Source organism: Lupinus angustifolius, chromosome LG04, assembly GCF_001865875.1.
Source record: "Lupinus angustifolius cultivar Tanjil chromosome LG04, LupAngTanjil_v1.0, whole genome shotgun sequence".
NCBI classification, from domain to species: Eukaryota; Viridiplantae; Streptophyta; class Magnoliopsida; order Fabales; family Fabaceae; genus Lupinus; species Lupinus angustifolius.
In genome coordinates, this window is record NC_032012.1 from 24,444,239 (window position 1) to 24,472,161 (window position 27,923).

A 27,923-nucleotide genomic window follows, 5' to 3' on the forward strand; every position below is an offset into this window, starting at 1 on the left:
TCCTTATGCCACATGTCAATTTCTCCTTACATTTTTTCCTTCATGTCACATGTCACCTCCTTCTCACATTTTTTCCTTCCTACTTTTTATATATTTTATATGTTAATAATAATTTAATACTAATTGTAGAAAATTCAAATTAAAAATTATCAATTTATTTTTCTTATGTGCTTAAACATGCAAATACACAAGTAAGATGTATATTCTTAATAATATGAATGTATGAGTAATATGTGCGTTTTAACTATGCGAATACATTGGTAACATGTGTTTTCTTAGTAATGCGAATGTATGGGTAACATGTGTGTTTTTAGCCATGCGAATGCACGGGTCACATGTATTTAATTACTATCATTATATTATTTAATTAAAAGATAACAATGGTATATATATTCATGAAAAATATATGTATTTTAATTAGTAATATAACAAATCAATTATTAGACTCTTTTTATTATTTTGATTAAATTTATCAGAAAAAATATATGTCATATCCTAACTTAGTGTGTTTTTAATTTATGAGTTATTTTCATACAATGATTATTAGCTAAAACATAATCAAATAAATAACATTTAATTATACAATATTTGAATGCTAAAAATATATTCAAATATTTATACACAATGAACATTAATCTAAAATAAAACATAAGCATTTAAGAGATATGCTAAAAAAATCATTATTTATATGATACTTATAAACGTAATCACAAAAAATATGATGCAAAAATAACTCCTTATATTTATAATTTTATATAGAGAATATAGAGGTGAGATATTATCCAATATAATTTGAATTTTATTTATTGAGTTATTTAATAATCAAATATTTTCTATAATCACACTTTCAATAAATAAATGCTTATACAAACACATTTATAATTGTTAATATCTACATATACACTCAAAAGTATATATATATATTATATTTGCATTGCATTATGCCTAAACAAAGAAGCGACTTGTGCGTGCAAGTGCACACGTACACTGCTAGTTTAGTCTATAGAACTATTTTCCCCAAAAACGTATGTCTCTCCTATTATAACAACATTCTTTTCCTTAAACCCTGCTTGGAATCATCATTGGCTCCGAGAAGCAGAGTGATATTGAGATATGGCAGAGAGAAGCAAAGAACTTCTTCACTTGGAACACAAGGCCACATCCCTTTCATCCTTAGGTCAATATTTTCTCCAATTGATCTTGCTTTCTCTTCACTTTTCCTTTTTCATTTTCTTGCTCTCTAATAAAAGCAATGATGAAATTGGTTTTGTTTATGTGCGCAGAATCTGCTGTTCTAGTTTGTAATAACAATAACAAAGGACAATCAAGCACTCAGATCAAGAAGCTCCCGCCTGATGCTAACACTGCCCCACTTCCCCCAAGCCAACGTACCCTTTCAATTTCATCCCAACTTTTTCTTTTATTATTATTACGGTTTCAAATTCCGGAAACAACCTCTCTCACCCTACTAACTGAGAGCCGGGCTATATTTTTATAGGTTTGTTTTAGGGAAATCAAAGCTCAATGTCTTATTGGTAGTCCAATGATCCTTTCAAAAAAAACATTGATAGTCCAATAAAAACTATAATCCCTGATTACAAAATGTTATTGTTTTGCAGCTATTGTATGCAACTAGTAGCTTAAGGTTCTTCAATACGTAATTGTTAAACTCATGTTTGGGGAACTACACATGAATGTAGCTTCCATAAAATGAGAAGTTGCATTTATTTTTTAATGAGACGTCTTTGTAGAATTGGGTGTAGGTCTTATACTCCCTAGATATGTTGCAGTCAATAAGCATTGAAATAGTTATTGTTTGAAAGTAGCAGAACTTAATGACCATCAAATTATGAAAATGGACTATTTTTTTTTAGTATCACATTGAAGTTTGTTTATGATTGCAGTTTTAGGGAAGGTTAAGGACTTCCTAGGAGTGATGTCAAAAGCAAATAAGCGGCTGGAACTTGATGCGAAGGTTAAAACTTGCTTTCTGATTGAAGCTATAATTTGTACTGACTTGCAACCATTGTCTCTCTTTATTCTTTATTTTTGTAACTTCTTATAGCTTCAATTTTAACTTTTTAAGAAAATGTAGGACCATCCCGAAAATTATGATATTGAAGAGCTAACTGGAAATGAATCTGAAGTTATTGAAATGGTAATTCAGTCTTCTGTCTATCTTTCTATAACAATGATTTTACATATCTGTTTATTGATATAATTATAGACTTTCAATCAGTGGACTGCCTTATTGATTTTAGGGTTCATTTTCTTGCAGGATTTGATGCTTGGTGTTGCTGATCTTCATACACCTGAGGCTGTGGCTGCTGCTGAACATGCTATTTCCAGCGGTCAGCATGTGGTTCCATTGGCTGCTGATGGTAGTGAAACAAATTCAGATGAAAGTAGTGCCGATGAAATGGAAAGCAGTGATGATGAGCAGGACGATGGAGACAATGGTAAAAAGCCTTCATTGCCTGTTAAAAGAGCTAGTTCTGGAGTAGATGATGTTCATGAAAAACAGAAGAGAAAACATTCGAAAAAATGTCCAGGGATTATTGAACTACCATGAACCATATAGAGAGTGGGATGCCAATATGAGAATTAGATGCTTGAATTGTGTTTAATAAAGGATTTCACAATCAGTATCATCTTAATCGATGATTTTCATTAGGCCGAATAGTAAGCGATCAGAGATCGTAAACATGCATGTTTCATCCTCATACAAACCAATTGTCTCCTTTGGATTTGGACAAAACTCTGTGAGATTGACTGACTCTGGCGTTGTTGAGGCAACTACTGCACTTATCTGTTTTAATATCTCTTCTACATAGTCCAATTATGTATGCTTTGTCAGTGTCTTGGCCTTATGAGATATGGGTTTGTGTGATAGGTTCTATTGGTTGTGTAGTTACCTCTATCGTGGCCTTATGAGCTGTGGTTTTAATTTTATTAATCTTTTACACTATTAGTATATATATTTTTTCTCTAATTTCATTTAAAATAGGTTCAATTATTTTGTGGGCTTGGATAAAATAATGTATGAGGAGACTAGCACAAGGAATGGGTCACTATAAATAGAAAGTTTGATTGTTATTGATGAGACTTTTTTCTTTATTTTAGAAATGCAATGTTTATGTAGAACAATCCTCTCATGAAGGGATAAAAGATTTCATGTCTCTAATAGGGAGATGATATTTATTGATGGGATACATATTATTGAAAAAGGAGTACCACTTGACAAAATTCAACTAGCTGGTAACATCAAAGAGGGAAACAGCTACCTAATTTCACTAATGGAAAACCATGGTATCTAACGTGTACATAAATATAAGGACAACAGCAACAACAAGGGGATCAGAGCATTTCTTGACTTGTTGCTTATTCCTGCAAAATCCAGAATATCCGGTGAGACAATAATTTCATGAATATATAGAGAAAAATGGATACCCTTAACTTATTAAGCAGAATGTGACACGACAAGTACCTTGCGAGGTTGGTAGTGGTAGTGGTGGTGGTGTATCCGTTGAAGGCGGTGGTGGTGGTGCTGCCGTTGAAGGCCGTGCTGGTGATGCATCCGCTGAAGGCGGTGGTTGTGGTGCATCCGTTGAAGGCGCTGGTGGTGGTGCATCCGTCGAAGGCGCTGGTGAAGGTGCATATGCTATAGCTTCATAGAAAGGGAAACCGGTTTCATATCTCAAATTACAACTAGGTCTAACAATTCTAGCTCCTATCCTATTATTACAACAACTTGGGATTACTGATATAGACTCATTCAAGCAAAAAGAACACTCTGATAAAGTCAAGTCTGGTGTACACTGCGCAAGACCATATATGATTTGATTTCTAGGACCATTTGCACTTGCTGCAGCATATTTAAGATAAGAGTCACCTGATGCAGCTTTTATTTTCAAACTATTAAGCAAGTTTATAACATCTTTATTGAACTGATCTGAGTCATTTGCATTGTTCAAGTTCCATACATAATACGCAGGTCCAGTTTCCACATGGTCAAATATTAACCGGTCTGAGTAACGTAACATGCATTTCTCATCATCATACCAACCAATTGCACCTTTATCATTTGGACAAAGTTGTGTGAGATTGATTCTTGCATTGTTGAGGCAACTGTTACACTTATCTGTTTTAATATCTCCTCTACATAACCCAATTGCGTATACTTTGTTAGTGTCTTGGCCATATGAGAGATTGTAGAAACCGTAGTTGTTGGTTTCAGTGTTGGAAGTGAGATTGGACAAAAGGGTGTTGAGGTTTTGGTGGTAGGTGCTATTGGTTGTGTAGGTACTGTTATTTTCACAGTAGGGAACGGAAATTGGTTGAGCACAGGATTTAGTAATGAAATTGAATATGAGGAGAAAACAAAGAAATGATAGAAGTTTGGATATAATAGCCATTTTGATTGGCTTCTTAGGGAATAAGATGTAACAATCAGATTACTGAAGGTTTAGATATGAAAGCTCCTAGTATTATATTGGATAATGTTTTGAAGTGATTTGGCTTATTACAGTTGCCAGCTTTTATAGCAAAAAAAAGTTAGCTTATTGGTCCCTATCTTCGAATTACTATCATCACTGCTTTTATTAAACCAAAAATTATGTCTTGCCAAACTTTTTAACTTATTCGGCAAACCAAGCAACTATTGGGAAAATAATCTACTGAATAAAAGTTTTTTAAACTACATTTTAATCTTATTTATTAATTTGAAATATCTATATACCGAAAATTTAAGAGTAAATTACACTGACACCCCCTGAGTTTTAGTGAAATTACACAAACCACCCCTCACTTTTCTAAACTTACACAAACCTCCCCTAGTTTTGTACTTTCATTACACTCACTCTTATAATGTAGTGTAACGAACCAAAAATAATAAAGATACATTGATTTGTATATTATTTAGACTTGTCTACACAATATATCATGTTTTGTTTAACTTAATTGCATTTATCACATTTTTTGTTTAAAAAATTACACTTATTTCTTATACAGGGGTGGTCAGTGTAATGAAAGTACAAAACTAGGGGAGGTTTGTGTAAGTTTAGAAAAGTGATGGGTGGTTTGTGTAATTTCACTAAAACTCAGGGGGTGTCAGTGTAATTTACTCAAAATTTAAAGATTTATACTCATTTAGTTTATCATCTGCTAATTATTTAAATTACTTTTATTTAAGAGTCAATAATAATTGAAAATGAATGATAGATGATGATGTGTTAGTGTAAAAACTCTTACATGATTAATATACATCTTTTTCTCTAAAAATATTAATACATATTAAACTTTCGTTTATAATATTATTATTATATTATGCATTGATTATGAAAGTTCACTTCAAAGAAAGATGATGACAGTTTTAAATTTTTGTAACATGATATTATAGAATTGATTGTTTTTGTAAAGGAAAATCTTAATTATGCATTAGATTTAACTCTTTTTATTAAAAGACATCTATCTAGACATTGGGTATAAAGTGAGTGTTTGTAATATTAGACATATTTTTTATAAAACCAATTTTGATTTAAAATGAGTTGAACTTAGGTGATTTATGTTCAGTTATTTTATTTGTAAAGTAATTTTAGTAAAATATCGTGTTACAACAATTAGAATGAGATAATATAAAAAGAAGAATCATGCTCACATTTGACGTGGTCCATTCAATGTCACCAACGTCCACACGCAACAATATTAATATCCTATTTCTGAGAAATAGCTGTTTAGACTTTAGATGACTTGTAAACCTAATAACAAAACATATACTAACCCAAGAATCAACAAATTGTATCAATTTTACAAGGTAGAAATTAAACAGGTCTATTTGTCATTAAAATATAATTGTGCGCTCCAAATTTTAAGTTTGAGTTATAATTGGATCAATCCATACCAAAATGTAAGACATTCTAACATAATATTATGTTACTGGATAATTTTGGATAAAATTGTTTTGAAATTTGTAACATCCATATATTCAGTGATAAACGAAAAGCAATTCCCCAACCGATTATTTTGTAGAGCAATTATTGCTGAAGTGGTTGATACCAAACAAGTCTAAATTTCTTAGAAGCAAAAGTGATTTTGAGGGTGTAATAAATAGCATAAAGAATCACAACAAAAATCAACGCATAGTTGACTTCATGAGACAAGTATTAGGAAGAATTTGTGTGGAAAAGGTCCTGCAATGCAAACTTCATACTAGTCAAAGTCTGCCTATAGTTCCGGTTGGTCACACACGTTCATGATTTTTGCAATATTTAAACATGACAACTGATTTTTAGAGTTTATTACAAGAGAAAAATATATCTAAAAGTATAAAAAAAAATTACATTGTTACTGTATTATCTATTAATACACAAATATTACAGTATTACAATGATACAATAAATGCAAGGGATGTGCCAAAAATATCAATTTCCTTATAAAGTCACGACAAATTAATGGGTAAAATACAAAAATCCCATAAACTAATTTATACATTTTATAAATAAACACCTTTAACTTTTAATGAATCCCGGTTAGTCCTTAAAATTATACAATAGTAAAATTAACCATTTTTGTTAACTTGTTAATTTACGAAGGTAAAAAAACAAATCATTCAATTATTTAAATTAAAAAAAATAAAGAAAGAGGAGTTTCTTCACGAGGACACAGTCAAGTCTTGACTAAGAAGGGATTGCTGGGAAAGAACGTGGCATGTGTGATGTGTCATTTGTAAAGATGGTAATAGTGTCTTGTTCAACAAGAAGATAAGGATGTTTCAATGTTCCTAGTGTTGTCATAGAAACTTCTTCACAATAGAGGAAAGAGCGCACAAAGTACATAATGAATGTGGAGACTATTTTCTCTATTGAAAATAACATGCCAAGTTTCTCGGTTTAGTATTGCCTAGTGTGAAGAATTCTACTGGGTGATCACAATTTTCTCTATAAAGAATACACTATAAAAAAATACAGATATAGAAAATACATCATTCAATATTCATTTATATTACTATACTTATAATAATTTGTATGAATAATTATGTCACGCTATAATATTAAATGATGGTACTTTCTCTCAAATTGAAAATGCATTTGGATTAGTCTCAGCTTTTGTGGGCTTTCTCTGTCTCATTGTTGTCATAAACATCATAAGAAAGCAAAGGTTGCAGATTCAAAAAAATATATGTATGTGTCATAGCACTGTATGCAGAAATCATTTGTAGAATCAGTATGTGTCAAATCTCTCCAAACTACAATTTTCTTCCAACCTATTCTTAAGGAATTGGATTCTTTTACATTTTTAGGTCTCTGTAAAATATATGTATGTGTCACAGCACTGTATGCATTTTTTTATGACTGCTCAAGCATAACCAAAATTTGATCCATGCAGAAACCAAAAGACATTTCATCCCAAGAAAAGTGCTCCATCTGGAAGTAAGGTTGGTCTTTTTACTTTAGGTGGTTACTAGATTTGTTTCCCCTATTTTTTATGCTGTATATTCAATTTGTTGATTATTTCTCATATGCATTTTGTTTATGAAAGTGCAGGGTGCTCAACTTCAAAAACACATTGATGTTACATTGGGTAGTCGAAACTTTAAAATATAATAATATGAAATTTTAAAATATAAAAACAAAATATTACAATATTAAAATTTCAATTCATTAAATACCAAAAAACTTTAATAAATTATTGTTGTTGATCAGGTAAAACTACTAAAAATGAAATAAACTGAAAATTCCCATAAGATTTTCGAGTTCTTTGGCAGAATTTTTTTTTTAAACAAACTAAAAACTTCTTTGTGAATGCCGATTTTACCAATATAAAATAAAATATAAATAAAAGTGGAAAACTATGGCTGCCGATTATCAAAGAAATTTAATAAAAAAAAAACATCACTTTCAGTGCCAATTTTGGTAGGACCAGGAAAAGAAAATACAAATCGGCAATGGGGTAGGCGATTTCGACAAAAGTATATTAATTTGATAAATAAAAATAAAGTTACACTACTACGATAATTTTAAAGTCAAACTATACTATCAGAGTAAATTTGCTGATAGAAAACAGAAAAGGTCTAAGTTGATTTGAGATGTGCAAATGATGGTTGACCGAAAGTCTCCTCACTCATGTGAATGGGTCGGTGTTTCTTAGGACATGAATGAGAGGATTTACTCCTCCGTTCTTCAATTTGAGTTGAACTTTAGAAGAGAATAGAAAGAAAATAAATAGTTTAGATAGGATTGATTCTTAAGGGTGTATAGCAAAATATGATGCAAAAGGCCAATAATTTATTAGGCTCCAAATATGTAACTAACTTTATCTCTATATCATAAGTGCGGAAGATCTATGTAGAAAACATAATAGAGAAAATGACACCAAAAATTTAATATGGTTTGAAATTTGCCTACATTCACGGCTGAAGAGCAACAATGATTATTCTCATATGATAAAAGAGAATTACAAGTATTTTACTTACTTCTCAAACTCAAGTACATCTAATTTCACTCTCACTTAAGTATTTCTCAAATACTCAAATATTCATCACAATATTAGAACTAGAAAATAAGAAGAGACAATATTCACTAAACTAAGTATTTGATGTGTCTTACAATGACTTGAAATACTCCTATTTATAACCAAAACTCTTGAAGATTATATGATCAAAGGAAAAGAAAATTAAAGTTGGTTTTATTGTAACCACTTCTTTTACTTAACTACAAATTTTCTCTTTCTTCAAAATGATCGCTAGCCACTTTCATTTAGTTTGACTCAAGAAAGTGTTTTCATTATATTTTTCTTTTAGAAAATACTCAATAATAATTATGTTATTATATTTGTTATTTTTAAAGAAAAATAGTATTGTCTCTTATTAGTACTGGATCCAAAAATTTGTGATATTTGATAATGATTATTTTTATTTTATCAAGAGAACCAAGTACCCTAGCAGAGTAGCCGGTAACTATGTTTTTCACTCCTCAGTGTAGCCTGACACATGTAAAGGTTTATTCTTTTTGCCACTGATAACTTGGAGAACCAGAACACCAGAGCCATACACATCATTGCATCTGAAAAAACAGCATTTGTTATATGATAAATCAGTTAAAGCAGGAGAAAATTAATTCACATGAAGCTTAACTACTAATTTCTACTTATGGCATGCACAGTACAAAGAGATGAAAATATCGCAGCCTGCAGACCAGGATGCCTCTTATCAACTACCCTTAAGATCATGGTATATTCTTATCAAAGCTGAGAAACTGGATTCCCCTGCAACTCCTTCAAAATTCCTGTAAGTTTTAACTTTTAAGCATGTCACTATGTCAGTAATTGGATTCAGTATCTTATCAATGCTGAGAAATTGTAACAACCTTATCATTCTCGAACTGTTCAACTTGAACATGTTATAGAGCTGTCACATTCATTTTAAGCCAACTTTTGAAACAGTGTTTTAGAACTAAAAATACTGGGATCTCAAAACCAAAACAATTTGCATTTCTGGGAATGAATTTATTTCATAAATCAAATCTGTGGGATCATACTCACATCAAAGTATAATGTCCAGGCAAAAGTTGAAGTCTTTATGTACAAATTTCATTTTCCAACTTGTTGCATGTCACATTTGACCTTCTGTCTTCAGCCCAACAATTCCTTCCAATATCTTTTTAGTGTAAATTCTGCAAGTATAACAAACAATTAAACTAGTATGTATCTAATGTGAAAAAACGAAACATGTTTCTAAGTAATATAAATAAATGATTAACTTCTATTATGAATACTGATATTGTTTATAGGGAAAAAATGTACAACTTACTTAATGTGAGGATATTGTTATATATACTTCACATTGTATGCTTAAAACTCTTATTAATTAATCACACTTTTAATTTTATAATGATGCTTGGTTAATGAGATATGCCAACATGTATATTTTTCAGGAGTGATAATGTCGGCTCCTTTCATTAATCGATTTCTCTGACTTTTGAGGAGTGATAATGACTTTTAAATTATAACTGATGTGAAAAACCAATATTTTTTTTACAAAAGTTTGACTTATCATGCCTTGTCACTGTCATATCACATCCCTTGTATTTTCTGAACATTGATTGCAATACATTGTCATATGCATGATGCATCGTCACACATGTTTATTGGTGGTGTATAAACTTTTTTACACTCAGTTATACCACAATTAAGTTTACTAATAATAACAACGATATTACATAAAAAAACTTTTATCTGTTAACATTAATTTTGGATAAAATGTGTTGTTATTGAAAAAAATTAAAAACAGACATAGGTTCAATTTTTTTTTTACTTTTCAAGATTAAAATATATTTAAACCAAGTTTTAATAAATAAATGAAGGAACAATCCAAAAGTAATGTTTTTTAAAAGGTAAAAGTAATGTTAACACATTTAGATATTGTTATTATTAGTGACTTTTTTATAAGTAAACTTATTATTAGTGGATTAATTGATTCAAATTAAACAGAATGAAATTTTGAAAAATAATTAAAATCTGCAGACGAATTGAGAAGCTTTAAAATATCATAGTGAAAACTTAAAAATCTATTTTTTTTAGAGTGTTATTCCAAGAATAAGTTTTTTAAATTTAATCCTCATCTTAGCTATCAATTAGTGGGTATGTCTAAACCATTAGATGTTTATAGAATTGATGACCAAGATGATTAGTAAGTTTAATAGAATATGCATAATTTAAGCTACTACGAAGATAAATATATACAAATGCATATACATGCAATTCAAGTACTACACCACTCTTATAAACAATTAAGCAGTCTTTAACCTTTCTACCAAAAACTACCAGCCTTAAGTAGATGTTAATTTGGGTATATAGAAACTTTAGTAAAGGTTGGTTGAAATATAAAATGACTTTTGATATATCACAAAACAAGACTAACGTGGGAAGACATAAGTGGTAGATATCTCATTTACAGAGTAGGATAAATAATAATTGGTAATTTGACCTGAAGATGATTCATGTTCAACTCCATCTCTTCTTCTTCTTCTACCATACATGAAAAATGCTGGTTCAACAGGATTTGGCATTTCAACTGAAACATTGTTTAGATATGAAGCAACCATTCCCATTGTTGGCCTATCATCTGGATGCTCTTGAACACACAATAAACCAATCTGGACACACCTTTCTACTTCATTTTGAGTGTAAGATTCTTGCAAAATTGGGTCCAACAAGTCTAATAGCAATTCATCCTTCCATTTGTTCCAAGCCTGAAATAATAAATTAGACATATTGTCCCCTCGTTCCATATATGTATGGTTCATAGTTACGGAATTCTTACCCTAGGCATTATATCGGTTCGTCATAAAGAATGTCTCGTAAAATGGATTTTTATACTCACATAACTTAAGAGGTCATCAACACGACGTGAATCAAAAGAACAAGAATTCTTCTTTCCACTTATTATCTCAAGAACCATGACTCCAAAACTGAAAACATCAGACTTCACTGAAAATTGTCCATGCATTGCATATTCTGGAGACATATATCCACTATGAAGGAGAGATATGAGACAGTTCAATCCAAAAATTGAAGCAGAGGCATAAGCAGTGTTCACATATAGTATTTAATAATTTGGGAGAGAAATTATAGTATTAAGAATAAGTGCTTAAAACTCACAATGTGCCAACAACTCTATTGGTAGCTCCTTGGATTTGGTCGATTGCTACCATCCTGGCCATGCCAAAATCAGAGATTTTCGGATTCATGTCACTATCTATCAACACATTGCTTGGTTTGAGATCGCGGTGTATAATCATGAGGCGAGAATCTTCATGCAAATAAAGGATTCCTCGAGCAATTCCCTTTATGATTTTATATCTCTCAGGCCAAGTTAATTGTCTTTCCTTCAAGGAATCTATAAATTTGCAAGCAAGAAATATATCAGTAGATACAGAAAAAATTGAGAATTTTTCAAATAATGTAAAACTTCAAAACTATATATGAATGGACTTATGGACAAATAGACATCCAATTTCCTTACCAAATAGGAAGTGATCAAGACTCTTGTTGGGAACATATTCGTAGATAAGTATTTTCTCATGTTGTTCATGGCAAAATCCTATTAATCTCACCAAATTTCTGTGTTGAAGTTTAGCTATTAACAACACTTCATTTTTGTATTCCTCCCCTCCTTGTCCTGATTTTTTTGAGAGTCTCTTCACTGCTATCTCTTCGCCGTCCCGAAGAATTCCCTAAGATTAATAGCCATTATAGAAGAAGCACAAGAAAACTAGAATGAGTGATACATTACTTATCAGTATCACCTTGTAGACTTGTCCGTATCCTCCTTTGCCTATCCTCCTCTCATCAGAAAACTTGTTTGTTGCTACTTCAATTGTAGCTAAATCAAATTCCAAGGACTCCACACTACAAATTTCAATCTCAGGCCCAGCTACATGATCACAGTTCAAGAGAACAAGGAAAAAACTTAAGTATTTTTTTTATCAAATTCGAACAAATAAAGACTAAAAGAATGGGGTTCATTGGCATTACAGTTTTCTCTGGGAATGGCCTTGCGCTTATGCCTCTTTCTCGCTTTTATCCGCAAGAAATAGTGGCCAATGCCAAAAAGAATCACCAAAAAGGCACCCAAGATAACAATGATCTCAATCACTTTTGTTTTATTTCTTCCTCCTGCCAAATCATTGTCATATTAACATGAGATTGAGAAAATGAGCTCTTAAATCATAATCACATAGCACATATGAGACGAAACACATGTAGTTGACACATGTAGTTAACATATCTAGTTACTAATATGTAAGTATTTCTCTTAGAGATTGAGTATTGAACTTTAAGCTGTGAATGACATGATTAGATAAGTGAGACTAACTTTATCAATAATATTGAACAATTTTAGATGGATTGGGGGTAAATTTCAGTACACTTAGGTTTCATACATATAATCCACCCCTATCTAGGTCCCATCTCCTTAAACTCCCTATATATGTTTCACCCTTTCTAGATATTTAGAAAAAAAAAGGTCCTAATTTTTATGCTTTAAAGTTAAAAGGCTTCAATGATATTTTTTAGTTTGCTAGTTCTGTTATTTTCCTTTGCACCTGCTCTAACTATGCACATGTAGACTAATATAAGAATTTGCATCAATTTTATCATCTGCACCAAAAAAATAGAACTGACCATTGATAATTGTTGGCAGTGATGTTCCTGAATGCTGATAGAATGGATATGTTTCATACCTAACAATGCAACTAGGAAACAAAACACTTTCCCCTATGCTACCTCCGCAACAAGACTTCGAAAATTCCGCGGCAGCATCCGTTACACACCGCCTGCAGTTGGTGATAGACAAGTCTGGTGTGCACTGAGCAAGACCATATAGGGTTGTGGTAGCAGAGGCATTGGCTTGCTTCACAGCAAATTGTTCAGAAGAAGATCCTTGAAGAGAAAGTGCTGCTTCATTTGCAAGTTCACTGAAAATAGATCCTAAAGCAGTGTAGAATTCATTACTCTGCAATAACAAAGGGTCCCCTAGTGGTATCTTTATCTGGTGCCTAGGCCATTCTTCCATAATTGAAAAGAAAAATCTATAAGAATATCGCAATAAACATTCATTGTACCAAATAATAGCTTCTTTTGAAGCTATACAAGTTGATGCTATGGTTTGTGTTGCGAAACCAACACATTCTTTGCATAATGGGAATGGCACGTCTCCACGGCACATGAAGAGGCCATAGACAGTGTTTGAATGATCATTTTCACCTGAGAATGTTTTGAAGAATCTAATGTTGTTGCCACTTAGGAGTTTTGAGGAAAGGGTAGAGAGAAGGGTGTTGAGGTTGAGATGGAAGGTGCTGTTTGGAGTGAAAGTTTTGTTGCTTATGCAGGTTACGTTGTTGAATATAGAAGCTGAGGTTGTGAGCATAAGGGTGCTGATTATGATAGTTACTAGTCTTGTTTTGGTGATATCAGAAATCATGATTGTGTTATGCTGAAAATTTTATGCACCATATGAATCTATGGATGGAAGGGGTGGAGTAGTATTATACGGAAGGTAGCTTCTATTGTACAATGATTGAGGGAAGCAATGGGCTATAGAAAAATCCTGATATAGTAATAAATGAAAATATAGAAAAATCTAGCTCCTAGTAAAGTATGAAAATTAGGAACTATTATATATTTAAGGAAGTGTAAAAAAATGACAATAGAGTTTAAGGAGATAAAGTATGGCCTATATATAAACAGGTAATTCTTTGTTACTTGTGAAGTGAGTGTATGTGGAATTTACTTCCAAGTTCCAACAAGTCTATTTCAAATTAATGTTAAACTTATATATTTCAAATTATGCACCATATGAATCTAAATGGTTAAAAATAATTAGACTCTCCCGTAGCAGAGAGTATATCTATTTTGATTCAAGTATAGATTAGGAAACATGAGAATGCATCTTGTCCAATGCTGGGAATTCCTCCGTATTTGTTTGGTGACTTGGTCCATTCCAATCACCTTGTCAAACATTATAGCTGGCGGTATCAACCCACGTGATTATAGAAGACAAATTTGACTTATTTTTATATATCTATATTCATGTTTTGTCATCTTAGATTTTTCTGTCATGTTATAGTATTAACAATTAACATTAAAATATCTTAGTTGAATTAAAATAAATTTAAAAATGTGAAAAAGAAAACTGACGCTTGTTTTCTATCCCATTTTGATTCCTTGATAATTATATTATGTATGTGATAGTAATATTATGCATTTTTATTATCTGCTTTCTTTATAATGTTTAAAGTTCAACTTGAATGATGATTAAAATGTCGTTTAGTCATTGTGCTATTTCTTTATTCTTTCATAAATATAGTTATGATAATATTAGGCCCAGGACATAGTAGTACTTATAAGTTATATCACTCCTTTTTTATTATTCGTTTTATATTCACCATTGCCTTCAAATACCCGTATGAATCATGTTACCGCAATAATGGAAACCATAATAATAACAAGTAGCAACCCACGTTCTTTTCACATTGCAATTATGGACACTGCTTTTGTTTGAGATTTCCTCCTAGGACATGAAAATGGAACTCTCCCTCAGTGGATCCCCTATATTGTAAAGCAGAAAAATCTCTTTAATTTAATGTAAAATAACATTCTTTTAATCGCTAAGCGCCTTAGTCCATTGCCATGCATATCCACTAAAGGTATAAAGTAGAAAAGGGTTAAAGGAGATAAATCACTTGAGGTTGATGAATATATAATTTTTACTCTAAGAGTCAAAGACTTGAACTTTTGAAGGATTCTTGCTCTGGAGCTGTGTACATTAACTTTGTCAATTTTCACCAATCAATATCCAAATTGCTGTAATTGTAGCTAAAATTAGAATATTGCATTTTGGGATATGAAGTGTGAGTCTCTAGACAACTCAGTTCATTGAGGGAATGAAATTTGAGTGAACTCCTTCAAAATAATTTGCTTTTGGAAGAGTTTCACATTTTCTTCCATTACATTGGCTATGCATTTGTAGTATTTCTTAGAATTTGAAAGAGAAAGAAAGGAAGCAAGGCATAGCAAGCCAAACAAGAGAAGCCAGATAAAAGAGAAGGAAGAGAGAAGAAGAATTGAATGAAACTATTATTAGAAATTATCAAATTATCATACAACCGAAGTGTGTCCTTATATACAAACTAAAGCAATAACCCAACCAATAAAATAACTAACTAACTAACTCATGATCCAACCTATCAACAAATCATTAATCTAATCATTGTAAAATCCATGCCTTGTGCAGCAAGTAATCTTCTGCAACAAGAACAAAACAGAGCAGCTACACTGCTCTTATAAATTCCTCTAACAGTAGAAGCATTTGCAGTAGTTGGTTGAGGTGGAAATGGATGGCACCTCAGGAAAAATTCACAAGGGAGATCAGGGGTTTACAACTACACTTGTGGAGATTCCGGGTGAAAGATACACAAAAAAATATATACACAAGGACCTCAAGATAACATAACGTGTTCAAAATTGAACAAAATATTATCTTTTCATCGCTAATGGGAACGTCATACTATCGAGGAAGAGATTCACTAATAGACATTTCATTGATAGAGAATGGAGTGATATTCTTAGCTAGACCATCTAATTCTAATTCCATTTCAACCATGTTTATTTCCATTCCACCATGTATAAAAAATGCTGGCTCACACGGAAATGGCAACTCAACTGAAGGGCTACTTAGATATGAAACGACTTCAGCCATTAGTGGCCTATCATCAGGAATTTCTTGAACACATAATAGACCAATTTGAATGCATTTCATTACTTCAGTTTGAGAACATGATCCATGCAGACTTGGATCCAATATTTCAAATGGTGCCCCATCCCTCCATTGTTTCCAAACCTGAAGAAATTTGTGATTTGTCAAATTAAATAGTCAGATTATGGCCGACATATACTTTGTTTAGGTAATAGAAAGGCACTACATGTTTTGTACTCAGTACTTACATGACTCAATAGGCCATCGACATGGTATGGTTGATAAGAAGTAGAATGTTTTTCACCACTGATGATCTCCAAAACCATAACTCCGAAGCTGAAGATATCTGATTTCTCAGAAAACCTTCCAAGCATGGCATATTCTGGAGACATATAACCACTGTAAAGAGAACAACCAATATTAAGGCTACAAACAAAAGACACAAGGAAGTTAAGAAACTATTAACATTTTGGACTTTAAACTGGAAGTAAATATGGTTTCCATAGGTATTCATAGCTAGTTAACAATTACAAAAGTATTAGATTCATTACTACATAACAATATTAATAACTATGTTTAAGCAGAAACACTCAAATGAAAATGGATCAACATGTATAGTTCTAATTAAAAGAAAGAATTTGAAACTTACTATGTTCCTACAACTCTATTTGTTCTTCCTTGTTCTTGGTCTATAGCAACCATTCTTGCCATTCCAAAATCTGAAATTTTTGGAATCATTTTGTCATCTAGTGCAGTAGTTGGTTGAGGTGGAAATGGATGGCACCTCAGGAAAAATTCACAAGGGAGATCAGGGGTTTACAACTACACTTGTGGAGATTCCGGGTGAAAGATACACAAAAAAATATATACACAAGGACCTCAAGATAACATAACGTGTTCAAAATTGAACAAAATATTATCTTTTCATCGCTAATGGGAACGTCATACTATCGAGGAAGAGATTCACTAATAGACATTTCATTGATAGAGAATGGAGTGATATTCTTAGCTAGACCATCTAATTCTAATTCCATTTCAACCATGTTTATTTCCATTCCACCATGTATAAAAAATGCTGGCTCACACGGAAATGGCAACTCAACTGAAGGGCTACTTAGATATGAAACGACTTCAGCCATTAGTGGCCTATCATCAGGAATTTCTTGAACACATAATAGACCAATTTGAATGCATTTCATTACTTCAGTTTGAGAACATGATCCATGCAGACTTGGATCCAATATTTCAAATGGTGCCCCATCCCTCCATTGTTTCCAAACCTGAAGAAATTTGTGATTTGTCAAATTAAATAGTCAGATTATGGCCGACATATACTTTGTTTAGGTAATAGAAAGGCACTACATGTTTTGTACTCAGTACTTACATGACTCAATAGGCCATCGACATGGTATGGTTGATAAGAAGTAGAATGTTTTTCACCACTGATGATCTCCAAAACCATAACTCCGAAGCTGAAGATATCTGATTTCTCAGAAAACCTTCCAAGCATGGCATATTCTGGAGACATATAACCACTGTAAAGAGAACAACCAATATTAAGGCTACAAACAAAAGACACAAGGAAGTTAAGAAACTATTAACATTTTGGACTTTAAACTGGAAGTAAATATGGTTTCCATAGGTATTCATAGCTAGTTAACAATTACAAAAGTATTAGATTCATTACTACATAACAATATTAATAACTATGTTTAAGCAGAAACACTCAAATGAAAATGGATCAACATGTATAGTTCTAATTAAAAGAAAGAATTTGAAACTTACTATGTTCCTACAACTCTATTTGTTCTTCCTTGTTCTTGGTCTATAGCAACCATTCTTGCCATTCCAAAATCTGAAATTTTTGGAATCATTTTGTCATCTAGTAAAACATTACTAGGTTTGATGTCTCGATGTATGATTTTAAGACGAGAATATTCATGTAAATATTGAATTGCTTGAGCAATCCCTCCTATAATTTTATATCTCTCACGCCAACTTAACAACCTTTGCTTTTGAGGATCTGCAAAATTCATTACACACAAAAGTGAGACAAATAAGAAAATATAACATGCATTTTATTATAAAGATAAAAGTACAACAAAAGGTTAAAAGACAAACTGAATAAAAAATAGTCGAGGCTCTTGTTTGGAACAAACTCATAAACAAGTATTTTCTCATCCTCTTGTAAGCAAAATCCTAATAGTGCCACTAAATTTCTGTGTTGAAGCTTGGCTATTAGTAAAACCTCATTCTTGAATTCTGCTGCACCTTGCCCGGAACTTTTTGAGAGTCTCTTTACAGCTACTTCTCGACCATCAAGAAGAGTACCCTAAGTACATAACTCGTTATAAGTTAACTATGAAAAGGCATCATAAGCATTTACATACACTTTATTTCTCTCACCTTGTAAACTTTTCCAAATCCTCCTTGGCCTATCAGGTTATCATTTGAAAACTTATTTGTAGCCGCTTCAATTGCAGCGAAGTCAAATTGCAGTGACTCCAAAGTAGTACTTTCATTTCCAACTAGACAAATATATGAATTTTAAATAACATGCAGGAGTAATTTATTCTCTAAAAGCTTAGAAAGTGAAAGTGCATCAACTGATTATTTTTTTGCCACAGTACTTACAGTTTTCTTTAAGAATAGCCTTATAACGCCTTAGCTCATTAAGCCGTCTGATACGTTTTGCAAAGAAAAGTATCAACAAAAATAGAATTGGAACCATCGCTATGCTGATCAGTCGTAATCTGGCTTTTCCTGCATAATCAATGTGTGCCATGAGTTCCTTGCTTGTCATTGTTGCCCAGTGGTTCATCACTTCATCATCTCAGTCTCATGCATGTGTATCCCATTTTTTTAATTGTTATGCTGATAAGCAGAACTGATTAAATCAAGTGTTCAATACTTCAGAATAAGTGTTCCTCCAAACATTTGCTTTTACATGATGGTAATGATAGAACTTTTGCCTATAATTTATTTTATGATTTCTTATTTCATAACTGTCATTGATCTATTTTTTGTCACAAGTTTAGCATGACCAGGGAAAAGGAATAAATCCCATAGAAGGTTCTTAATTGTCATCCAGCAGATCAAGAAAATTGTCTTGTATTAAACTATATAAGGTATATTATGTTAGTTATGTTAGTTGTTATCACTTCAATTATAGATTTAATTACTCTTCAGCTCCCTACTTTTTTTGTGGATGTAAACATATTCCTGTAGTTTAAAATTATGTCATGGGATCCTATACTTAATAGGTTGTAATTAAGTCTCTTACTAACATGACTTAGAACTTAGAACTTAGAACTTATAACTGTGAATTGAACAAAATATTAATATTCTATGATCCTATCCTACTTATACTGTATGTGTTGAGTTGAATGGCCATCTCATTGTCCTGTGTCCAACAGATAGAAATAACCTGTCAAGATATTGAGGTGGAGTCAACCAGAACAATTCTTCATTTCCAAGAAGAGGTTGGCACTTGGAAGTATTCAATCAGATTTAGAATGGGGTTATATTATATGCTCCATTGCTCAAAAAAATGCAGACGGGGCTAAAGAATGTGATTTTATATTTCGGACACTATATAGTACATTGTTCCAAGCATACTGGTGCGGTATGTCGAGGGCATATGTAGACAGCCACACCCCATAAGTTGAGAGACCATTTCTATGATTTAAACATGTGAGCTTTTGTTCATTAAGCAACAACCTCACAGATACACCAAAGCACATACCTCCTAAACCTTGTTTAAAATTGTGGACTGCATCATGTAATGTAGCCACAATATTACAGTTGTGGCTACTGGCGCAACCAAATCAGAATGATACGGTCGTATCAGGCTGCAACGCAACTATATCGAAATTGCATTTGAGTGCATTTGGGTCGTATCAAATTCAAAAATATTGTTTTAATCACAAAAACATTCACAGTGCAAAAGCCGCAATCTGCATGGCAACAGCGGCAATGACCACAATCGTAGTATCACAATTGCTACCGCAATTTAAAACACCTCTCCTAAATGAGAGACATGAGAGTGAGAGACTAGGGTACTTTACTTGGAAGTGCTGATTCTTCCAAAGCAAGAGGAGTAGGTGTGACTGCAACAGCAATAGAAGCGTCCCTGTAGAACAGATCTAACGCATACATGAAATTGCAGCTAGGATACAGAACCATTCCACCATCCCTTCCAAGACAACAAAAAGGAATACTACTCATTATATCACTCAAACACCTATTACAATCTTGTCTTGACAGATCTGGAGTACACTGAACAAGAACATACACTTTCTGTTTCAGAGACCCAGGCAAAGTAACATTTCTTGTTGCAAATTTCTTGTTTCCTAAAGGATCAGCATTTGCAGCCTCAGCCACAGCATCATTCAAAGTGTTAGCTAACAAAAACCCATAACTTCCTTTCTTGATTACATTCCTCGTCACGTTATAAGCCACAAAGTTAAGCCTAGGCCACTCCTCCACAGTGGAGAAGAAATAACGGTTGGAATAACGAACCATGCACATGTGATACCAAATCACGGCCTCTTTAGAGTAAACACACCGTGAGGCTATGTGCTTGGTTGCAATTGCTATGCATTCTTGACACATCTCACTTGTGACGTCACCACGGCACATGAAGAGTCCATAAACGGTTTCGCTGGTGGCGGAGACGGTGGTGTTGTAGAATTGGATGGTGGCTGCATGGGAAGATAGGGTTGTGAGGATGGTGTGAAGGTTGGATTGGTAAGTGCTATTGAGAGTGAAGGTGTTGTTACTTGAACATGAGTGCTTCAAGTACATGTGATCATTGGCTATGGAAAAGTTGAGGAAAGTTAGAAAGAAGATATGGAGTATGAGTTTGATGATCAACATGACATGTTCATCTAAAGGAGATGAATGATTTTGAATATACAACATAGGAAGACATTTTTGTATTCTAATAAATATTTTATATTACTAGTTGAGGGCTAGAATGGAAAATACTGAAGTAGGTAAACTACACAACATCTAAGTTTGAATGAAGAAATGCAAGTTGGGATCATTGTCAGTGGTGGCCAGCTGTAACTGGTAGTGCCCCGCTATATAATAAACAAAATATAGGAAGGATCATCCGATAAAAATAAAATATATGGTAATGTTCATAGGTGAGCTTAGGATGAAAATGACTCACCATATATATCCATTGACTTTGAGTTTCAATATGGTGGTGTTTTATTGTGTGCAAGGTGAGTTTAAAAATTAAATTTAATCAATATTTTACATGAGATAAGTATCTCCCAATTCATCTTATCGTGACCGTTTTTATTATATGTATCTTTTCAATTATATATAAAATAATAATATTTTTTTGAGATAAATTATTATTAATTCTCTAATTTTTATTATATATATAATTATTAATAAAATATCTAGATATACATCATTTGATATGAAAAATTATGTTTGTGATACTGATAATTTGAGAAGACTTTATCTAAGAGAAATATATATTATATTTAATCGGGTTAAGGTTCAGATTCAAAACCTAACTTGATTAACATTTGATATCGAGTTAGGCTTCAGATCTAAGGGTCGAGCTCACATTTAGAAAAATAATCCGATAAACATTTAGGGTTGTATAAGAGATAAGTCTTATTTGACTCATTTGTGATTGTACTATCTCTCATTTAATTATGTTTTAAACAAAGAAAGATATATAATAATCATAAAAGTAGCAACTAAGGGTGTTTTTGTTGGTCTTGAGTGTCCCTATGAACATCCACAAAACTAATTTCATGAACATGCCATGAATGACCACTTCTAGGATGTCCTTCAAGTGATCAAGTCATTCAACTCTAATAACACCTCACCTTGTTGTTCAATTAAAAAAGTAAGATCAAGTTTAAAGTCAGAGTTTATTTGGTAATATTGCTTGAATCAGAACATTACCTTTGGTTCCTGGAGAAGTTGTAACTGGTTCGAGAGCCCAAGCTTCATCACCAACCTCGTAAAACTGTGACAACCCAAACATCAAATAGCAGCTAGGATGTAGAACTTTTCCCTTTGGACTTGCCAAACAACACCATGGTATGCTATACCTGAAAATATTATGCAGACATGTACTGCAATCCCAAATAGATAGATCAGGTGTACATTGTGCAAGAATATAAAGGGTATGTAAATCATCTACTTTTAATGATCTTGTTCCATAATTCTTTATACTACTCCCCCATTTATCGATCTGCACTTGTGATAAAGTATTCGCTAGTGACCAAGTAAAGAAGCTTTGCTGTTGGTTGAGGTTAGAAGTATTATCGACACTGAACTCCTGAAACGTAGGACTTGTGTCTACAGTGGAGAAGAAAGAGCGATATGAATAGCGAAGCAAGCAATGGTTGTACCAAATAATAGCTTCTTTGGAGAAGCTGCACTCTATAGATATTCTTTGGGTTGCTTTTAGAACACATAGTTGACAAAGGCTAGGGGAAACATCACCACGGCACATGAAGAGGCCATTGACTGTGTCTGAGGTTTTTTTATTGTAGATGGTAGTCTTGTAGAAACCGGTCCTAATAGTGGCGTTGGAAGACAATGAAGCAAGGAGAGTTCTGAGATTTGATAGAAAATCACTATTTTTGGTGATGGTTTGATTGCTTGAACAACTGTGGGAAAGATAACTAGGACCTTGTGAATGATCTGAATTTGTAATGGAAGAATTGGTTTCAGGAACATGAGGTCTATTTGGTTTTGGTGGTGGAGAAATAATGGGGCGATAGAAAGGGTACACATCATATCTAATTTTACAACTTAGATTCTCAATCATTGCTAACAATGAATTACCTATACCACCCTCTTTAATATTTGATATCATAAGATTCAGACATGTTCTGCAGTCTTTGGGTGACAGATCCGGTGTGCATTGAGCAAGACTGAAAAGGGTTTGAAATCCAGATATCCTTGCTTGCTTTGTCGCATACTTCTTGACACCAATAGAATGATTATTGGCTGCCTCATTTGCAGTTTGGTTAAGGGTATCATACAATAAATGCATGAAACTTTTCTCATCAGTTGCATTGGCATCATTTTCCCATGTGGATATAGGTGGATTTAAGTCGACAATGGAGAAGAAAGAGTGGTTGGAATATCGAATCATACACTCATCGTACCAAATGGACACTTCCCTGGCCAAGGGGCAATATGATGAGTCTGAATCTGAGGATAGTTTGTTGGTTGCGTTTAAAATGCATTGTCCACATACCTGAAAAGGAACATCACCTCTGCACATGAAACTTCCATAGAGTGTGTCATTGGTGTGGTTTATGCCCACAACTGTGGCGTTGTAGTAGTCTTTGTTGTTGGTTGCGTTGGAAGATAAATAAGAGAGGAGAGTCTTGCGGTTTAACCATAAGGCGCTGTTAGGAGTTATTGTGTTTCCTATGCAACTGGAGCCAATGAAAATAGACGCATGTGCTTTGTTATTTGCAAAATTGACAATGATAAAGAGGAAGGCAAGCTTGAAGGAATCCATAGATGTATTAGTTTTAATAGAATTATTGTGCCATGGATGTTGTGTTGCACTTTATAATTTATGCAATTTTATCTGTCTATTGTAATGGCTATTAAATTGGGGCATAGTTGTATCTTAGCGTAACAGAGGGGTCAAATGAACATAAGTCAATAGAGCAATTGTAAGTGATGCTTCCTATCACTACAACTTGCTATTCTCTCATGGGTCATGGCAGTCTAATTCTCTTTGAAATTATTTTCAATCTATATCTATTTATTATTCAACGTTGAAAATGTCAAACAAAAGAATGGAAAAAGGTTCATTTGTTTGGAGACTTTCATTTGGTGATAGCATCCACTACATCTTCTATCTGCTTGGAGATGCTTTACCTTAGCCTTAAAAAATATTTTGGTTTTACTCTTGTTGTGTTTATTGTTTCACACTTTCACCTAATGAGGTTATCCTCGCTCCTACGTGTATTGGAGCATCTTACTTCTGAGGATATAAAGGGTTTAGACAATTTTGATTAGAGATTCTTACTTCTGATTTTAGTATTCATTTTTTACTTATTAATAGTACTTGTGAAATAAGATTTCTTCTAGGGAAAGGATAAATTACAATTTGATATCATTTATTTCCAAATTGTGGCAGATCAGATTTATCAGAAAGCCAAACTCTATGTTCCAAAATTATATTAGAACAACAGATAATAATACTATAATACCACAAAAACTGCACCTTTGTCTTGTCTTAACGAGGTAAGAATTTTGTAAGAGTAATCCCATTGATAGAAACACTATTATCAAACTTCTTTTTGGTCAAGTTATCATCTTTTCTACTGCCCTTGAAATGTGTGGGTCCATGTGGGGATGGCAAGTTTGTAGAAGGACTATTTAGGTAGAAAACAATAGTTGCCATTGTAGGTCTTTCATCTGGGTCATCTTGAACACATAACAAACCAATCTGAATGCATTTGATGACTTCTTCTTCGGAATAAGATCCAACCATATTAGGATCCAGTAGTTCCAGTGGTGTTTGCTCAGTCCATTTTGTCCATGCCTACAATGTTCATTTGTCAATGAATGAAGTTATTATCTTTACTATATCTTTTGTACTTTGGAAAAGAGATATTTAAGATAATTGTCCTCACATGTTTTCGAATGTCCTCTACACATTCTGATTCAGATGAAGAACCTTTCCTCTTCCCACTGATAATCTCTAGAACCATGACTCCAAAGCTAAACACATCTGATTTCACAGAAAACTGTCCATGCATTGCATATTCTGGAGACATGTAGCCACTTGTATATAAAACTTGTGGTTGTTAGTTAAGTGAGAGAGTGCTAGATAAAACAGGACATACTTAGAGAAAGAATGAAGAAAAGTTTGAATGTAAAACTTACAAAGTTCCAATAATTCGGCACGTACTTTCCTCAATTTGATCCGCGGCCACAATTCTGGCTATACCAAAATCTGAGATTTTGGGATTCATATTGCTATCTAACAAAACATTACTGGGTTTCAGATCACGGTGTATTATTTTTAGGCGAGAATCCTCGTGTAGATACACAATTCCTCGAGCAACTCCTGTTATGATCATGTGACGTTTAGACCAAGTTAACAATCTCCGCTTCTCGGGATCTACAAGATACGTCAGATTATTATGCATGGTCAATTATTCAGCTCAAATCAGAACAGATTTATAAAAATAGTCACATATTTTTTCAAGACATACATGTTTATTTTAATGTTTGATATAGTTTAGAAGTTTCTTACCAAATAAAAAGTAATCAAGGCTCTTGTTTGGTACATACTCATAGATGAGTATTTTTTCTTCAGCTTCCAAACAAAATCCTAGTAACCTCACTAGATTCCTGTGTTGAAGCTTGGCTATAACAAGGACTTCATTTTTAAACTCTACTGCACCTTGCCCAGAGCTTCTTGTAAGCCTCTTCACAGCTATTTCTTGTCCATCTGAAAGAATACCCTGAAAATCATATTGATGTAGTTAATTATACTCAATAAGTTGACTGCATTTTGATATTCTCTGTTAATATAGTACTAATTAAATGTTTTACTTTATAGACTTCTCCAAATCCCCCTTTGCCTATCATGTTTTCTGTAGCAAATCTGTTTGTTGCAGCTTCAATTGTGGCCAAGTCGTATCGCAAAGACTCCAAAGTGGTAATATCAATCCCAACTACACCAAACAAATTTGAAAATTTTAAGTTATGTTGCTTAAATGCTTCTTTGAAGTTGCTAAAGAAATTAGAGTTTGTTTTCGTCCACATTACAGCTTTCTTTGAGAATATCATCTTCCTTCTTTCTTTCTCTTCTATGTAGAAGACAGTTGCAACCTAAAGATAAAAGCACCAGTGAAACAACAATTGGAACCACGATCACAATTATTGTTAATATCTTCTGTTTTTGTTTTCCTGCATCAATATCAGTAAAAGGTAAGTCTTCTGCCACATAATAGTTGTGTGTTCTAGTGACATGGGAATAACATGGTTGAAATTATCTCATGATCTGATACTAATGATCTTTCAAACCCTGTAGTGTTTCATGTTCTGCAAGAAATGGTACTGAAACATAGAAAACGTTAATGGGGGATAAACACAGCTACTAAACCTTGTTGAGCCGAAGAGCGAGTACTACTGGGCAGCAGTGGTTTCTGCAGCCAATCAAAGTCGCTGTTGAGGAATGCATATAATTCAAATCTAACACCGCAACTTGGGTATGCCACTCTTCCTCCTGATTTTCCTCTGCAACAAACTTTTGTAATTTCTGCAATGGCATCACTGAGACACCAGCTGCAGTTCTCTGTGGATAGGTATTGGGCACACCAACCAGAACCATATAGCTTTTCATTCTCACTTATGTTCTCTGACTTGTAAGCATATTTATTTGAAGCACTTGCTGTCATAGCTCTCAACTCATTCATCATATCCCACAGTATATTGTTGAAGTGGCTAGCCTGGCCTACATAATCTTGATCATTCATGAAGGTAAGTTTGGGACTTTCTTCCACCATGGAGAAGAAATAACGGTCAGAATATCGCACCATGCATACATGGTACCAAATTATGGCTTCTTTTGCTGTGGTACACGAAGATGATATGAGTTTGGCTGCTTCTATCACACACTCTTGGCACTCTTTTGGGGTGACATCTCTCATACAAAAGGCAAAGCCATAGACAGTGTCTGCAGTGTTTTTACTATGAACTGTAGTGTTGTAGGTTATGGGATTGCCAGTGCCATTAGAGGAGAGACTGTGAAGGAGTGTTTGGATGTTGGAATGGTAATTGTCATTGAGAGCAAAAGTTGTGTTCCTTGTGCAGTTATAGAAAGCTTGGGGATCTTGATGTAAAGCAGCTTCGATGACGGGAGAAGAAGAACAATGGCTATAGAGATAAAAGAAAGTTAGAGGTAGAAGGAACAAATGGAAGGAACTCATGCTAAGCTAGGGAACAAGGAGTTCAGATAATTTGCAAAGAAAGCATTACATATTGACAATGCTGGACTATGGCAGATAAACTGCTATCTTTATAATGGGTCTGCTTTAGTACCTCAAATGTGAGGTAAAGATTACTTTTTTTTTAGGAATAGTATTTGAGAGATCTACATAGATTCCTTTAAATCTTTAAAGCTAGAATTTGAAAAGGGGCTTGAGGTGCTATTTGATTTTTTGAGATATAGTTATTGTAATGCTTGGCCACCTAACCTAGTATTCACTCCCCCTTCACTCATTCCTCCTAACCTAGTATTTACATTTTATGTGTCCACTGAGTCATTTTATATTCACCACTGTCTTCAAAAAGGCATATGAGAAATATCATAGCAATTAAAATTCAAGAAACAACCCACTTTACTCAGTGCAATTATAAATACAATATTGACTGCTTTTGTGTAAGATTCTCACCAAGAACATGAGATGGAACCCAGTTTTATTAGGAAGGCGACAAAAAGAGGTTCATTGGAAAATATCCACTAATATTATCTCAATTGCATAGTTGACGGTAGTGTTTATGGACGGAAGATATCAAACTATACTATCACATATTTAGTGTAGATGAAATATTTATGTGACTAATGTAATTTTTTAGAAAGTCATAGATGACAATTTTGCTGATATCATGAACCAGCAATGCAAAATCAATTGGAACTCATATCTATCAT

At 33.2% G+C, this 27,923-nt stretch overlaps 7 protein-coding genes and 2 long non-coding RNA genes across 16 annotated transcripts; 3 read left to right on the forward strand and 6 right to left on the reverse strand.

Moving 5' to 3' along the window:
- On the forward strand, positions 1,048-3,299 carry LOC109346443. Its single transcript, XM_019586004.1, has 5 exons — positions 1,048-1,177; positions 1,284-1,388; positions 1,905-1,975; positions 2,096-2,158; positions 2,279-3,299. Exons 1-5 carry the CDS (start codon positions 1,114-1,116, stop codon positions 2,570-2,572), a joined length of 597 nt encoding a protein of 198 aa, XP_019441549.1. The 5' UTR covers positions 1,048-1,113; the 3' UTR covers positions 2,573-3,299.
- LOC109346439 (cysteine-rich repeat secretory protein 38-like) lies at positions 3,198-4,507 on the reverse strand. 4 transcript variants are annotated; one of them, XM_019586001.1, is made up of 3 exons: positions 3,624-4,507; positions 3,488-3,521; positions 3,198-3,387 (listed from the first exon to the last, which is right to left on the reverse strand). In XM_019586001.1, the coding sequence occupies exons 1-3, from the start codon at positions 4,413-4,415 to the stop codon at positions 3,314-3,316; spliced, it is 900 nt and encodes a 299-aa protein (XP_019441546.1). In that variant the 5' UTR covers positions 4,416-4,507; the 3' UTR covers positions 3,198-3,313. The 4 variants fall into 4 exon arrangements, with proteins under 4 accessions (XP_019441546.1, XP_019441545.1, XP_019441544.1 ...); XM_019586000.1 differs by having other exon boundaries at positions 3,488-3,507; positions 3,601-4,507; XM_019585999.1 differs by having other exon boundaries at positions 3,597-4,507.
- On the reverse strand, positions 9,481-14,078 carry LOC109346437 (putative receptor-like protein kinase At4g00960). 3 transcript variants are annotated; one of them, XM_019585996.1, is made up of 8 exons: positions 13,180-14,077; positions 12,532-12,672; positions 12,303-12,430; positions 12,020-12,230; positions 11,656-11,893; positions 11,378-11,528; positions 10,982-11,246; positions 9,481-9,668 (listed from the first exon to the last, which is right to left on the reverse strand). In XM_019585996.1, exons 1-8 carry the CDS (start codon positions 13,976-13,978, stop codon positions 9,628-9,630), a joined length of 1,974 nt encoding a protein of 657 aa, XP_019441541.1. In that variant the 5' UTR covers positions 13,979-14,077; the 3' UTR covers positions 9,481-9,627. The 3 variants fall into 3 exon arrangements, with proteins under 3 accessions (XP_019441541.1, XP_019441540.1, XP_019441538.1); XM_019585995.1 differs by lacking the exon at positions 9,481-9,668 and having other exon boundaries at positions 10,844-11,246; positions 12,532-12,669; positions 13,180-14,078; XM_019585993.1 differs by lacking the exon at positions 9,481-9,668 and having other exon boundaries at positions 10,845-11,246.
- On the forward strand, positions 15,848-17,107 carry LOC109346449. The gene is made up of 2 exons (XR_002107520.1): positions 15,848-15,883; positions 17,020-17,107. It is a non-coding gene; the product is annotated as an uncharacterized LOC109346449 (long non-coding RNA).
- On the reverse strand, positions 15,870-16,995 carry LOC109346444 (cysteine-rich receptor-like protein kinase 10). Of its 2 annotated transcripts, XM_019586006.1 has the most exons (4): positions 16,902-16,995; positions 16,501-16,651; positions 16,021-16,396; positions 15,870-15,976 (listed from the first exon to the last, which is right to left on the reverse strand). In XM_019586006.1, the coding sequence occupies exons 1-3, from the start codon at positions 16,988-16,990 to the stop codon at positions 16,064-16,066; spliced, it is 573 nt and encodes a 190-aa protein (XP_019441551.1). In that variant the 5' UTR covers positions 16,991-16,995; the 3' UTR covers positions 15,870-15,976; positions 16,021-16,063. The 2 variants fall into 2 exon arrangements, with proteins under 2 accessions (XP_019441551.1, XP_019441550.1); XM_019586005.1 differs by having other exon boundaries at positions 15,870-16,396.
- On the reverse strand, positions 17,006-27,516 carry LOC109346434 (putative cysteine-rich receptor-like protein kinase 23). 2 transcript variants are annotated; one of them, XM_019585988.1, is made up of 13 exons: positions 26,376-27,516; positions 26,039-26,179; positions 25,823-25,944; positions 25,521-25,731; positions 25,170-25,385; positions 22,187-23,746; positions 18,887-19,015; positions 18,659-18,780; positions 18,374-18,584; positions 18,038-18,275; positions 17,637-17,787; positions 17,157-17,532; positions 17,006-17,112 (listed from the first exon to the last, which is right to left on the reverse strand). In XM_019585988.1, the coding sequence occupies exons 1-12, from the start codon at positions 27,199-27,201 to the stop codon at positions 17,200-17,202; spliced, it is 4,260 nt and encodes a 1,419-aa protein (XP_019441533.1). In that variant the 5' UTR covers positions 27,202-27,516; the 3' UTR covers positions 17,006-17,112; positions 17,157-17,199. The 2 variants fall into 2 exon arrangements, with proteins under 2 accessions (XP_019441533.1, XP_019441532.1); XM_019585987.1 differs by having other exon boundaries at positions 17,006-17,532.
- On the reverse strand, positions 18,973-21,190 carry LOC109346440 (cysteine-rich receptor-like protein kinase 25). Its single transcript, XM_019586002.1, has 2 exons — positions 20,320-21,190; positions 18,973-19,139 (listed from the first exon to the last, which is right to left on the reverse strand). The coding sequence occupies exons 1-2, from the start codon at positions 21,173-21,175 to the stop codon at positions 19,081-19,083; spliced, it is 915 nt and encodes a 304-aa protein (XP_019441547.1). The 5' UTR covers positions 21,176-21,190; the 3' UTR covers positions 18,973-19,080.
- On the reverse strand, positions 23,724-25,134 carry LOC109346446 (cysteine-rich receptor-like protein kinase 10). The gene is made up of 2 exons (XM_019586009.1): positions 24,895-25,134; positions 23,724-24,803 (listed from the first exon to the last, which is right to left on the reverse strand). Exons 1-2 carry the CDS (start codon positions 25,036-25,038, stop codon positions 24,495-24,497), a joined length of 453 nt encoding a protein of 150 aa, XP_019441554.1. The 5' UTR covers positions 25,039-25,134; the 3' UTR covers positions 23,724-24,494.
- Positions 25,052-25,386, forward strand: LOC109346448. The gene is made up of 2 exons (XR_002107519.1): positions 25,052-25,168; positions 25,270-25,386. It is a non-coding gene; the product is annotated as an uncharacterized LOC109346448 (long non-coding RNA).

Coding starts and splice junctions, on each gene's coding strand:
- LOC109346444 (XM_019586006.1), bottom strand. CDS start 16,990: ATGATTCCAAAAATTTCAGATTTTGGAATGGCAAGAATGGTTGCTATA. Junction 16,652..16,901: donor AATAGAGTTGTAGGAACATA/GTAAGTTTCAAA, acceptor TTCTCTTTACAG/TGGTTATATGTCTCCAGAAT. Junction 16,397..16,500: donor TCGATGGCCTATTGAGTCAT/GTAAGTACTGAG, acceptor AAATTTCTTCAG/GTTTGGAAACAATGGAGGGA.
- LOC109346443 (XM_019586004.1), top strand. CDS start 1,114: ATGGCAGAGAGAAGCAAAGAACTTCTTCACTTGGAACACAAGGCCACA. Junction 1,178..1,283: donor CACATCCCTTTCATCCTTAG/GTCAATATTTTC, acceptor TTATGTGCGCAG/AATCTGCTGTTCTAGTTTGT. Junction 1,976..2,095: donor GGCTGGAACTTGATGCGAAG/GTTAAAACTTGC, acceptor AAGAAAATGTAG/GACCATCCCGAAAATTATGA.
- LOC109346440 (XM_019586002.1), bottom strand. CDS start 21,175: ATGTTGTATATTCAAAATCATTCATCTCCTTTAGATGAACATGTCATG. Junction 19,140..20,319: donor GGAAGAATCAGCACTTCCAA/GTAAAGTACCCT, acceptor TGATTTAATCAG/TTCTGCTTATCAGCATAACA.
- LOC109346437 (XM_019585993.1), bottom strand. CDS start 13,978: ATGATTTCTGATATCACCAAAACAAGACTAGTAACTATCATAATCAGC. Junction 12,431..12,531: donor GGCCATTCCCAGAGAAAACT/GTAATGCCAATG, acceptor GTGATCATGTAG/CTGGGCCTGAGATTGAAATT. Junction 11,894..12,019: donor TCTTGATCACTTCCTATTTG/GTAAGGAAATTG, acceptor GCAAATTTATAG/ATTCCTTGAAGGAAAGACAA.
- LOC109346439 (XM_019585998.1), bottom strand. CDS start 4,415: ATGGCTATTATATCCAAACTTCTATCATTTCTTTGTTTTCTCCTCATA. Junction 3,388..3,487: donor ACCACTACCAACCTCGCAAG/GTACTTGTCGTG, acceptor TGGATTTTGCAG/GAATAAGCAACAAGTCAAGA.
- LOC109346446 (XM_019586009.1), bottom strand. CDS start 25,038: ATGTCTCCAGAATATGCAATGCATGGACAGTTTTCTGTGAAATCAGAT. Junction 24,804..24,894: donor TAGAGGACATTCGAAAACAT/GTGAGGACAATT, acceptor TGAACATTGTAG/GCATGGACAAAATGGACTGA.
- LOC109346434 (XM_019585988.1), bottom strand. CDS start 27,201: ATGAGTTCCTTCCATTTGTTCCTTCTACCTCTAACTTTCTTTTATCTC. Junction 18,781..18,886: donor GGCTATTCTTAAAGAAAACT/GTAAGTACTGTG, acceptor ATATTTGTCTAG/TTGGAAATGAAAGTACTACT. Junction 17,788..18,037: donor AATAGAGTTGTAGGAACATA/GTAAGTTTCAAA, acceptor TTCTCTTTACAG/TGGTTATATGTCTCCAGAAT.